Raw genomic sequence first — 14,325 nt, forward strand, 5'->3', positions numbered from 1 at the left:
TCAGCCCGAGGCTATAACAAAAGACTCTTGTCGAAGGTGCCATGCAGTGGAACTGAACCTGGAACCACGTGGTTAAGAAGCTAGCTTCTTACTATACAGCCATGCCTACCCCCATATATAATATATATATATATATATATATATATATATTGCAGCATGGAAGGTGTTTATAAGCCATTTAAGAAACACACAAAAGCCGTTCGATTTACTTCAACATTTAAGTTTAAATTGTCAAAATATTTTCCTAGCTTTAAGACTGTGACCTCTGCACTGACAAAAATCCGTGCTGCATCATTATTTTTGTCAGTGCAGAGGTCGCGGCCTTAAAGTGACGAAAATGTTTTGACAATTTAAACTTAAATGTTGAAGTGAATCGAACGGCTTTTGTGTGTTTCTTAAATGGCTTATAAACACCTTCCACGCTGCAATTGTTTTCGTTTCAGCACACAATCTCAGATCAAATCACTTGCTATGCAAGTACATCTCCCTATCACTGCGTGGCACTTTGGGTAGGTGTCTTCCACTATAGCCCCGAGCCGACCGGAGCTTTGTGATTGAATTCGGTAGGCGGAAGTTACTGCCGTGTGTGTATGTGTGTGTGTAGGTGCTCAGTGCCTCTCCGAAAGAGAGAGAGGGATATATATATATATGTATGTATATATATATAATATATATATATATATATAATATATATATATATATATATATATGTATATATATATGTATATATATATATATGTATGTATATACACATATACATACATATATGTAAGTGTAGACAGATAGACAGACAGGTAGATAGATAGAACAAGCTTCTTTGAATTTCTGTCTACAAAATACACTGAAAAGGCCTTGGTCAACCTAGGCCATGGGTCTACAGCAGATGACACTTGCCAAAGGTGCCACACAGTAGAACTGAACCCAAGACCACATTAATTCCCATCCGTCCTTATTAACCTCTGATCAAACATCCCCTGAGGCCTATAAGTCATTATAGATGTGTTATAGTCATGCTTTTTAGCTCTGTTTTGTTTTGCCCAATTAACCCTCCACAGGAGCTGGCTTAAAAGTCTGCACAGAGTGCGGCTTTTAAGCAAGTAAAAAATAAAACAAATAAGAAAAAAGTGAGACTTTTAAAATCTATTTTACAGATGCCAAGATGAAACAGTCATATCTTTATTTTTCTACAAAGTCAAATGTTTTTGCTATTGTCAACCTCTTAACATATCCTGTATATTTTCATTCAGAGATGTCTAGTAAATATATATTTGAATGAAAATATACATTACCATTCCATGATGCAGAGATGATTGAAGCAGAGAAAAGAGGAAACTGTAAAGAAGCTTGAAGCAGTGATGGGTTATAAGAATACGATGGGAGGCGCAGATAGAGCCAACCAGCACTTGGCTGGTTATCCAATTCCAAGGAAGAGAAGAAAAAGATATTATAAGAATAATGTTTTCCCAAATCATTGATCTAGCCTTATTGAATGCTTATAATCTGTACAAGATGTCCGGAGGGAGCAAAAGATCTTTGCACTTTAGGACTCAAGTAACTGAGAAGATCCAGCAATAAAACCAGCCAAGCATAACACGTTCCACGCCAGGACACCCTGGAAAGAAAGCCTCGTCTTACAGAAGGATATTTCCCAGATATCTTTCCTTCAACTGAGAAGAAGAAGAGTCCATCAAAAGTTTGTGCTGTCTGCAGTTGAAAAAGGGATTCAGCTGAAAAGAGGATTCGGAGAGAAAGCAGACCCCTCTGTCCTGACTGTGATGTTGGCCTTTGTGTTGCCTCTTGTTTTCAAAATATGCATCGTAAAAAGATTTCTTGGTAATTTCAGTTATTTCGTTATTCTTTTTTTTTGCTCTAAAAAAAAAAAGCTGAAATAATTTGGGATGAAAATTCCATGCAAGTTGAGGTGTCAGTAACTTCATAATAAATCAGAACTGATCCAAAATAATTTGTGGATTGATTCTTCCTTTTATATAAATTCAAAATAAATTTTTTTAAATATGATATTTTTGCATGGAAATTGAAAGTTAAGAGGTTTATGTTAAGAGGTTAATGATGACTGATGGTGATTGATGGTGGTGGTGGTGGTAGTGATGATGGTGATGATGTGATGCACCCATAAAATATAGAGATGATGATGATGATGGTGATAATGAAAGTAATGTTGAAGGCAGAGGTGTCCAATGCTGTGGGTGAGTGGAGGCAATGATGATGCAGAGGCCATGATGCTGCAACAGGTGACGTCCTACATAGTTCTCATCCGTTTCTGCTTCAATGACTCCCGCAGGGCTTTCATCCGATGGTTTATTTCCCACATACTCAAATCCTAGAAAAGACAACAAAATATCAAATTATTAAATAATGAAGTTAATGGGGCTGAGAAGTTGAGAAGCTTGCTTCCCAGGGTTGCAGGTTCAGTCCCTCTGCATGCCACTTTGGGTAAGGGTCTTCTAAAATCCCAGGTTAATCAAAGTCTTGTCAGTGTATTTAGTAGACAGAAACTGAAAATGTCCATCGTGTGTGTGTGTGTGTGTGTGTGTTAGTAAAAAAGTTTGCAGTGTTTTAAGTAAAATTCATTATACGTGGCTGTGTGGTAAGAAGCTTGCTTCCCAACCGCATGGTTTTGGGTTCAGTCCCACAGCATGGCACCTCAGGCAAGTGTCTTCCACTATAGCCCCAGGCTGACCAAAGCCTTGTGAGTGGATTTGGTAGAGAGAAACTGAAAGAAGCTTGTTGTGTGTGTGTGTGTGTACAGGATGTTCAGGCAAAACTTGACAGTTTTCAAACTATAAAAGGAAAAGAAAACCATATCCCATCAAAAAATAAAAGTATTTTAAAAAATTACAAAATATCAACTGGATTTTTATGGCAGGGATATAATGGTTTACTCAAAGTAGCTGCCTTCAGCCAGTTTCAACCACAGCCTCAAGATGGGGGTCAATCTATTTGACTAAACTTTTCAAAGCAGTGCTCCAGCATGGCTGCAGTCTAATGACCGAAACAAGCAAAAGGTAAAGCTGTACCGTTGCACCTTCTGTGGAAATTGTCAGAGAGAGGAGAAGGAAGAGTTGTTACCTGATTGGAGTGGTTTTCACTTCTACTGGCACCACTGCTGCTCCCAAATTGTTTCCGTTTCCTCTCAGGAGCCAACTGATTCTGCAGGGAGGAAGAAAAGATGTTCAGATACCCAGACACACATCTAACCAAAGTAGAATCAGAATCTATAAAGACCAGCCAAAATGCCATTAAAATTCTAAATGTTTTTTTCAAAAGTTAATTCTTACAGAAGCTAGGTTCTCAGAATTTAACATAAAAAAAACCTTGAAATTCAGAATAAGTATTTCCCAAATACAAGTAGTTCTTGAAACAAAAGAAAAAAAAGCCAGATTGCTAACACCACATCACCCCAACCCCACCTACTGTAACCAATACCATAATATCTACAGAACAAGACATATGCTTAATACTGCCACATCACATTACTAGCTTACTATAACTAACACTAATACAACCCCACCCCCACTACCACTGCTACTACCACCACCACCGTAACCACCACTACTACTACTACTACAATAACCAATATACTCACGTGAAATTCAAAATACTCAGGTGAGAGACTTTCCAGAAACAGAATCCTTTTTTCCAGTTGTTTCAACGTGTCAAAGACTTGGGATTTCTTGGAGTCATCTGCAGGAATTTCAACCAAAGACAAAGTCAAGAAAAGCTCAATCATTATGTTATATACAAATACATGGTGAACACACAATAACACACTCTGCAGGGAGATGCATACAAGACAAAAGTACCCCGGGATAAAGGACCAGTCTCAGTGCCATGTGAAAAGCACCCACACACCGGTGCCACATACAAAGCACCCATCCCAGTGCCCTGTAAAAAGCAGCCAAGCTGAGGTCACTTAAAAAGTACCCGTGCCAATGACAAGTATTAATCCCCTGTGCCAGTTCCAAGTAAAGGGGTTGGCATTAGGAAAGGCATCCAGCCATAGAAACCTTGCCAAAATAGACAATTGGAGCCTGGTGCAGCTCTCCAGCCTTGCCAACCCCTGTCAAACTGTCCAACCCATGCCATCATGGAAAACAGGTGTTAAACAATAATGATGATGATGTTACAGGTGTGCCACTCACACAATATCCTACTCTACACCTTTTTACAGTTTAAAATTATGTCAATACATATTGAAATAAACTTGAAGCATTTCTAAAATAATCACAAAGCAAATTAAATCTTTTGTTGCTGTGTTTCTATTAAAATAGGTGCAGCAATATCAAAGGAAGGCTAACTGGGAAGATAGTTTTTGTTTGTGGTAAATGTTCAGGAGCAATAAACACTGAAAATGTGCAGAGAACAGCTTCTGTCACATTGCAGGGAGAAAAACTACAAGTAGTTGATAGCTTCCATTACCTTAGGTGACCAAGTCAGTAGCAGGGGAGGGTGCACTGAAAGTGTAACTGCTAGAATAAGAATAGCCTGGGCTAAGTTCAGAGAGTTCTTATTTCTGCTAGTGATAAAGGACCTCTCGCTCAGAGTAAAAGATAGACTGTATGATGCATGTGTGTGAACAGCCATGCTACATGGCACTGACACATGGCTGTGACTGGTGAGGACATGCGTAAGCTTGCAAGGAATGAAGCTAGCATGTGTTTGCTACTTAGCCACAACAGAAAACAAAGTGGTATGAAGGTATGAACACTTGATACATATCAGCTATGCTGACGATTGTGTGTGTGTGTGTGTGTGTGTATAAATGCATACACATAACAAAGTGAGACATTAAAGTTGTGCTATTTACATTCTATGTGGAGGTGAGATGCCATGTTGGAGACTCGTTCTTCAACTCCTGAAAACAAGTTGCTTGGTTCCTGTTTCACTGCAACTGGGTTCTCTGTTTCCTGTTTAATTTTGGAGAACAACGAAAAGGAAGGGACACTGCTGGGGATGTGCAGCTGTGGGCCATTGATGTTTTCTATACGAGACACTGTCAATGAGAAAGCAAATACATTTAAAGGACAAAAGGAAACAGGGTTTGGTAGAGGACATATTTACTTACCCATTCCACATTCTATGTGTGTGTGTGTGTATTACAGAAAAATATCTTGAAATACTAAAGAGTAAATTCATTCAATAAAATTGCCATTGGCTTCAACCACAACCTCCAGATGACTTCAGAATCTCCTGAAACTCTTCTGGATGGTTTCCTTGTTTAACTTGGTGAATGCTGCTATAATCCTTGCCTTCAGTTCATCTTTGTTGTTACAAGAAGTTTTGTTGGTCTCTCACTCAACTGCGCCCCACACATAATAATCAATGGGGGTTGCAGTCTGATGAGTTATATATATATATCATCATCATCATCATCCAGTGTTTTAAATCCAGGTCTTGTCCCTGATAAAGGGTATAACTGGATCTACCTCAATGCCATAGCAACCGAGGTAGGCAGGTGCAGCCCACCCCAACCTTTGGACTGGCTGGTGCCCATTCTCTTTTGCTATCAAAAGGCCTTTTGGGGGCTGGATTTTCTATGGGGAACATGCCCTTGCTTACCCCCAAATTCAGTTTCTAGACATAAGTGGTCCCGAGACCAAGACCTTTACCACAAATCTTTAAGAAATGCGGTTAGAAAACTAGCTCAGGAAGGCAGGGATGCTACTCCCTGAGACCCCTTTCAGAGCCCCTCCCACACAAACATACAGAAAGAGAGAGAGAGAGAGAATATTTTGCAAGTCATCTTTGCCACTAATTAGACACACTGGCTGATTACAATTACTGCTCATTTATTATTCTTACGGTCACATGATCACATGTGGTAATATTTCAAAGCTATAACAAGTAGAATAAGGGAACAGAGATTTCATGAGATTAGGACAAGGCCAGAAAGTGTGAGGAAGAAGAACTAAATACCAAAGGCTTTTGCAAAGGGGTTATAGTTTTATAAGGGCTACAAGGAAAGGTGGGGACAGGCGAGATTTTTAAGGAAAGATGAAAGATACAGAGATAGAAGGTTGGCACTTACCAGTAACATGACTCCTGGTTCCAAACCGGGGGACAAACACAGCCCCTGTTCTAGCACAGTGTTCTTTCTCCACTGAAATATGCAATGTTCATCTATTAATATGAGTGTGGGCCTAAAGTGGTGAGCGAAATCATTAGCATGCTAAGGGTAAAGATGCTCAGTGGCATTTCGTCCATCTTTATGCTCTGAGTTCAAATTCTGACCAGATCAACTTTGTCTTTCATTCTTCTGGGTTTTATAAAATAAGTACCAGTTGCACACTGGGGTCGATGTTAACTGACCTAATCCCCTCCCCAAACTTGCTGGCCTTGTGCCAAAAATTGAACCCAATATGAATGTGTGTGTGTGTGTATATACATACATCTTCATCCTATACCATTCCCTTGTTTCAGTCATTAGATGACAGCCATGCTAGGACTTGGCCTTGAAGAATTTTAGTCAAGCAAATCGTCCCCAGTACATATTCCTTTAAGCCTGTTACTTGTTCAGTCAGTCTCTTTTGCCAAACCACTAAGTTACAGGAACATAAACACACTGACACTGGTTGTTAAGTGGTGGTGGTGGTGGGCAAACACACACACACATAGATATAAACACACACACACACACACATATACATATATATATATATATAAATATATATGATGGGCTTCTTTCAGTTTCCGTCTACCAAATACACTCTCACAGCTTTGGTCAGCCTGAGACTATAGTAGAAGACACTTGCCCAAGGTGCCACACAGTGGGACTGAACCTGGAACTATGTGGTTGAGAAACAAGCTTATTACCACACAACCATGCCTGCACTTATATATGCAGCAACTGCAATAAGCATAGCTGTGTGCACAGATGCATGTTAGAATATGAGAAAGAGAGAAGAGAGAGAGAGAGAGAGAGGAGAGAGAGAGAGAGAGAATGAGCTGAGGTAAGAGATGAAAGAGTGTATGAGGAAAAGGGAGAGGTGATAAAACAATGTGTTTACTGTGATAAGGAAAGAATTCCGAGCAAAATTCCCGTTTGTTCTCCTCGTCAACGTCCAACCTTTTCTGTTCAATGAAAGCAGCAATCCGCCTGTCTATCTGTAAGGAGAGAATCAGGGTGAAACGTATTCAGAGGAGAACATATAATGAGAGAGAGGGAGAGAGAGAGTAATATATACTGAAGGAAAGAGAGAGAAACAAACAAGTACAGGAAGAGACAGAGAGAAATAGAGACGGACATCATCATCATCATTGTTTAACGTCCGATAGACAGTGAAAATACATATACAGATAAGAGACAGGTTTGTGTCTCCTTGTCTTGACAGTAGTACATGATAATTGTAAATGATTGTCCCTGTCATACAAGCAGTGTCGTTCGTTTCCATAATAGTGCGATGTCAGGTCTCGCTAGAGTGAAATATTACCTCTTTTGTAAACAAGTCAGGGTTGGTGACAGGAAGAGCATCCAACTGTAGAAAAATCTGCCTCAATATAGTGCATCAAACCCATGCAAGCATGGAAATGTGGATGTTAAAACAATGAAAATGACGCGGATGATGATGAAATAAATGACAAAGATTGATGGCCAGTCTAATTTGCATAATTCAAAAATACTAAAGTGAAACAAGGGAAATAACTCAAGTGGATTAAAAGGGTAAAGACCCCCTTCGATCATGATTGACCAGCCAGAAAGTTACCCTCTGAGGCAAAGTCCAGACAAGGCTGTTTTATGCAAGAACAACAGTTGCCCATATATACCAACCTCCCATCTTCACACTACCGAATTTGTCCAAGAGGAAAGGCAAAGGGGCCGATACAGCTTGGCACCAGTGATGTTGCAACTCATTTCTACAGCTGAGTGGAATGGAGCAACATGAAATAAAGTGCCTTGCTCAAGAACACACAGCCCAGTCAAGGAATCGGACTTACATACATACATACATATACATGTATGTATATAAAGGGTAAAGATCCCTTTTGGTCATGAATGACCATGGGAATGCACCTAGAAAGTTACCCTCTCAGGCACAAGTCCGGACAAGATTGTTTATGGAAGATCAGCAGTTGCCCATGAATACCAGCCTTCCTTCTCCATACCACTGATGTTACCCAAGGGAAAGGCAAAGGGGCCAATACAGCATGGCACCAGTGGCATTGCAACTCATTTCTACAGCTGAGTGAATGGGAGACAATGTGAAATAAAGTGTCTTGCTCAAGAAAACAACACAGCTTGGTAATCTGGATGCTTAAAAGTCAAAGCTCTATGCAGTCATTTGACCTGCTACAAATAACAGTCAAATCTTTCTCAGATCCTACCTTATCATCTTAGAAAAAAGAAAATAAAGGCAGGACACAATGAATAAGGCAGTTCCAGGGTGTTGCTAGAATACTAGAACACCTGCTCAACAGAGTTGATCTGGGACTAATCAGCAACAACAAGTAAAAGGTAAAAGGCTTTCAGTATTAACCCTTTAGCCATCCGTATCTGGCTCAGATATTCTACCTGTTTTATGTTCAATTTGGCCAGATCTTGCCTCTCGCACTTACCCTACAATGTCATTCTAAATATAAGCATTCACATCATTGAACTCTCAGAGCTACAAGATAATGCTTAATTAATTCAAGACAATGGGATTAAATAAGGATTACATTTGACACAATAATCTGAATGCTGGAAGGTTAAACAACAATCAAAGCTATAACTTGAAATAAAAAATATTACCTCAGCTTTATTTGCTGTGATTTGGATTAAATTTTTATCAATGCAGGATTTTCTCATGGAAGAATCAACCTCCAACTCAACCTTTTGACCTCCGGAGGCAAACTGTGGAAGCATTGTGGCTTCTTGGTTTGTCTGTGCAGCTTCCTGGGGTATCTCTGTATATGTATCACCATTGTCAGATGACGGAATCTCTTCAATCTCAGTCGGGGGGTCAGACTTTAGGGTTTCTAATTCACTTTTGATTTTCTGCAAAACAAATAGTAGCAACAGCAGAAGTGGTACTAGTGGCATATATCTATGTGTGTGTGTGTGTGGAACAAGCCCATTATATATGTATATAATGGGAAGGTTTACGAAAATAAACAAAAGACGAAGGCAGGTGGAGTACAAACAAACAATTGTATTAGTATGGCGCTCAGGAATAGAAATAGAACAAGTCTTTTACGTTTCGAGCCTACGCTCTTCGACAGAAAGATACACAGAAAAGAAACAAGGAGAGAAAAAAATTGCTTGTAGGGGCTAATGATCACACACATATATATATGGAAAAACAAGTCAAGGTAGAAAATAATTTTATAAAAAACATTTCAGTACCGGTTTCAGTCATTGAGACTTTTTCAACTGTAAGTATGGAAAACTCTTAAATTTCGGAAAAATTAAAAGAAAAGTTTTTTTAAAGGAATATTTGCATAGTGTTCAAATACAAGGGGCATTTTCCTTGTTTCTGCCTGTTTCTGTCTCTCTTGTTTACTCTTGTGGGTTCGAGGTTGTATATATGTGTGTGTATGTGTCTTTGAGTCTGTGTTTGTCTCCCTAACAGATGTTGGTATGCTTATATCCCTGTAACTTAGTGGTTCAGCAAGAGAGACCAATAGAATAAGTACAAGGCTTGCAAAGAATAAGTCCTGGGGTTGATTTGTTTGACTAAAACCCTTTAAGGCTGTGCTCCAACATGGCCACAGTCAAATAACTGAAATGTGTAAAAGAATATATATATCTGTGTGTGTGTGTAGGCTCAAGAACAGGGGTGTGTTTGCATCCCTAAAATTGGAGAGGTGGAGGGGGGCAATGTAAAAGCTTTCAATGTCTTGGGTTGGACCTGGGTTTGCACCCCTTAAGCACATTTCTTCCCCCATACTTATGCGTGTGTGGTGTGTATGCAAATGAATGTATGCATGCGTGTGGGCGTCTGCGTTTGCCCACACCTCACCAACACTTGACAACTGGTGTTGCTTTGGTTATGTCCATGTAACTTAACAGTTCAGCAAAAGAGACTGACAGAATAAGTGCCGCACTTAAAGGATAAGTTACTGTAGTGATTTTTATTAATTAAAAACCCCTTGGAGGCAGTGCTGTAGCATGGCCACAGTTCAATGACAGAAAGCAAGTTAAAAGCTGAAAGAACCCAGGCAGGAGGAGGAAGAGGAGGAAGGAGAGGAATAAGGATGGGTATGTGTGTGTATATATGTGTGTGTGTATCTATGTTAATGTGTGTGTATGTATCTGTATGTCTGTATATACTGTATATGTACATATGTGTGTGTCTGTATGTGTGTGCGTGTATCTTTCTGTTAGTCCCTCTCCACCACTTGACATCTGGTGTTGGTTTGTTTACATCTCCATAACTCAGCAGTGAGACAAAAGAATTTGATAGAATCTGGTAGTTTTTTTCTGTTGATACTTACAGTTAACTGGTTTACTAAATGGTCCAATGCTGGTACAAAAAGTTCCTTCGGTATATCAGGAGCAGAGAGTAGGCAATGGTCGAGACTGCCAGTCGCCACTTTCTGGTCGTTGATTACCTGCAGCAGATAAATATTTCTTAATAAGTTTGTCTATACAAGTGTATATATGTTGTTATAGACACATGAGCGTATATAAGTACGCAGACTGTCATTAGACTGTGGCCGCAGTCTAATGACTGAAACAAATAAGAGATAATAGACAAACATTAAGTTGAAAAACGCTTTGGGATCGAAAAAGTTGACGGCCGTTGGTAGGACTCGAACCCACATCTCCTGCAGACATGACAGGCATGGGGCAACCTTCGATGTCTTTTCTATCCAAAACGGTTTATCAACGCAATGTTTACACGATATTATTTATAGACTTTATTCGATGATCGATCTTCGATTATTTCTCGAATCTTTATAAAATAATTTCGACGTCAATTGATAAACTTAATTTGTTGCTGTTTTAATTGGAAATACAGCAATCAAAAAATGAATGTGCTACACTTTGCACGTTTACGTTAAAGATTATTAACTCCCCAAATAATGACAAGGGTTTGTTTTACTTACAAAAGAAAGAAATCGGCGAATTTTGTGAAAAACACGTTTTTGAAGCTCAGCCATTTTGACGATTCAAGGGAATTAACTCTGTCGGATCCAAGAAAGACAACTCATACTGACTTGGTGGTCCTTGTTCTTTATTCTTCACTCGCGGGACCCGTGAATAGTTCACGGAATTAAGGGTAAACTTATTGGGTTATTATATCTGAAAGCTTTATCCAAAAAACCTGAAAGCGTAGCCTGTATTGTGTCTGTATCAAAAGAGAGTGGTTCCTTAGACAAATGGCTCAACCTTTCAGTAAAAAAGATCAGCTTGGTTTGTCTTTGTTAACACTGGAACAGCTGGAAGCAGAAGAGATGCAGTCAAAACTGGAACAGTGTACTCAATACGTGTAAAAGAGGTGCCTGATTTAACAACTGCTGCTACTAGCCTCAAATACCATTTGGGAATGAGTTGGTTTACAGCCACAGTCGCTTGTCACTTTATGCAAAGGAGGGATTGTGAAGGAGATGTAACAAGGATATCATGTCGTTGCAGAACGGACCATATATCTGCAATACTTTAGCAAATCGATATTGTCTGGTCTTGTTCGGAGACGAGAGATTGTCAGTCTGCATGTCATATAAGAATTTTTTGTAAATATACATCTGTTAATCATTGAAAAGTGACAGATATTGGAATACAATGATCACGGAAAAAGATTAGTGAAAAAGAGAATACTTATGCTGAACTGTTGAGAAATCTGCAGTGACTCTATCCAGATTACAAGTTCAGGTTTGTACCTGTAATTATTGGGGCCCTAGGATATGTAACACACTGCCTCAATACCAGTCTTCAGAAATTAGGCTTCTCAAAGCCAGAAAGGAGAAAGCTGATTCGAAGACTACAGATCCAATCCATCACTGGAACTGTAAAACTTTCCAGAAGTTCATCATTTAAATATATATGAGCATGTCTAGATATGTAGCTATATGCATAAGAATACATACATAAAGTAAAACATGTAAATCTGCACATATACATTCATAAATACATACATACAAACACAGAGACGCACACACACACACACACACACATATGCACATACACACACACACACATACATACATACAAATCCTTCAAGAATCCATACAAATTCTTGGATCACTACCAAAATTTCATCATTTGTTCTTTGTGTCATTATCAAGTTTCATCAAATACTGATCACAACTTTTTGAGTTATTTTGCACACAGACGGACAGACAAACCAACTTCCTTGGCAGAGGTAAAGATATAAAGAAAACAAGAACTAGATCGGCATTAATCAGGCAATTCTTTTTATTCCTTCCTTGAAACAATAAATTTATATTCCAAAATGTTTGAATGCCTTTATTATGGTTTTGATTTACTGGTTTTTAAAAATGAACATAAAAACAAAATTTAAGGAATATAGCAAAAATAGCAAAAGATCATAAAATATTAGTGTTTTTTAGTTTTTTTGTTGTTTTTTTGTGTGTCTTTTGTCTGGTCTTGTCTGATATAAAGTATCAAGTGGAATATTGATATTTCTGGTGAAGTTTGTTATAAATTGCTTATACATGGTCCATGGTCATATAAGTAATAATAATCCTTTCTACAAAAGGCACAAGGCCTGAATATGTGTCTAATAATAATAATAATAATAATAATAATAATAATAATAATAATAATAATAATAAGTGCCCTGATGCAGTACCAGGCAGTGGCCATGCCCTGAAGCAGTACCAGGCAGTGGCTCTCATGGCTTCTGATCTTAACTGATTGGAAGTGTTATCATGTACATTGTTATGTCTTGGTATAAAAGATGGGCTACAGCAAATATTCTGCTCAATACCACAGATTTGCTTGTCAGTTGTTTGATCTTAATCAGTTGAGCATGTCCCTTAGTGGCTGATGATATGTGCATCTCTGATCACGAGCAGAAGTAGTGGGGGAGCATCGTAGCCATGTGTTGAGAGGGATTCTTTGGGGTTTGGATAATCCACCTCTGGAAACATGGGTGTTTCGTTCAACATCCTTAAACAACCCTTATTCAGGGACCTTTTGAGTGGGATGGGTTACTCAACCTGAAGAAAATTCTAACTTGGCTCTACCTGCAAGGTCATGTGCTGTTTATCTTGATATGAGATCACCATGTCGCACACATATGGTTGTGATGCATGTGCCTGGTGTACCCTTATCAGACGGGTAGTCATGATGGGGATACCAAGCTTCGTATATTTTACCCCAGTGTCACTTTGATGGCATGCACTGCTCTCTCACTCAATAATAATAATAATAACAATCCTTATACAGTATATTGCAGATCTTTTTTATTTTTTTTCCCTTTTGTTTTGCTTTTTAATTGAAAGAGAAAGACAACAATCATTACTTTTGTAAAGGTTTAGCATATTTGTGTGAGTACATGTTTGCATGTACGTTTGTATGTATGCATTTATGTGTGTGTGTGTGTGTGTGTATGTATGTGCATGTGTGTGTATGGCCGTATGCATATGTATGGATATATGTATCTATATGTGCAAATATGTATATATATATATACGTAAATATAAGAGAGTGACAACTATGTGGTCGACTCTAGCACTAAAAATAGATCCGCTAAGAATCTATTTCAGCGGATCTATTTTTAGTGCTAGAGTCAACCACATAGTGGTCACTCTCTTATATTTACGTATAAAATTTATTGTATTCCTGGTTTTTATGCACTAAGCCACTTGGTGTTAAATTGATGGTACTATTAATTAGTATCCAATTTTCTCACCCTTATTAGTTGATTATATATATATATATATATATATGTATATATATATATGTATATATATATATATATATATATATATATATATACACATGCAGGTGTGTATGTGTGTATTTATGAATGTATGCATGCATGTATGCACATATATATATTTGTGTGCATGTATACATATACATACATCTGTTTGCAGACACACACACCACACACACACACATATGCACATACACACACACACACATACATACATACAAATCCTTCAAGAATCCATACAAATTCTTGGATCACTACCAAAATTTCATCATTTGTTCTTTGTGTCATTATCAAGTTTCATCAAATACTGATCACAACTTTTTGAGTTATTTTGCACACAGACGGACAGACAAACCAACTTCCTTGGCAGAGGTAAAGATATAAAGAAAACAAGAACTAGATCGGCATTAATCAGGCAATTCTTTTTATTCCTTCCTTGAAACAATAAATTTATATTCCAAAATGTTTGAATGCCTTT

General features: G+C 38.3%; 1 protein-coding gene across 1 annotated transcript; it reads right to left on the reverse strand.

Moving 5' to 3' along the window:
* Positions 1-1,800: 1,800 nt before the first annotated feature.
* On the reverse strand, positions 1,801-11,126 carry LOC115225806 (MAP3K12-binding inhibitory protein 1). The gene is made up of 9 exons (XM_029796775.2): positions 11,050-11,126; positions 10,435-10,551; positions 8,750-8,995; positions 7,029-7,125; positions 6,050-6,121; positions 4,829-5,014; positions 3,608-3,705; positions 3,091-3,171; positions 1,801-2,341 (listed from the first exon to the last, which is right to left on the reverse strand). The coding sequence occupies exons 1-9, from the start codon at positions 11,101-11,103 to the stop codon at positions 2,261-2,263; spliced, it is 1,032 nt and encodes a 343-aa protein (XP_029652635.1). The 5' UTR covers positions 11,104-11,126; the 3' UTR covers positions 1,801-2,260.
* Between the last annotated feature and the right edge of the window lie 3,199 nt (positions 11,127-14,325).

The sequence above is a fragment of the Octopus sinensis genome, linkage group LG28 (assembly GCF_006345805.1).
Source record: "Octopus sinensis linkage group LG28, ASM634580v1, whole genome shotgun sequence".
Taxonomy (NCBI): domain Eukaryota; kingdom Metazoa; phylum Mollusca; class Cephalopoda; order Octopoda; family Octopodidae; genus Octopus; species Octopus sinensis.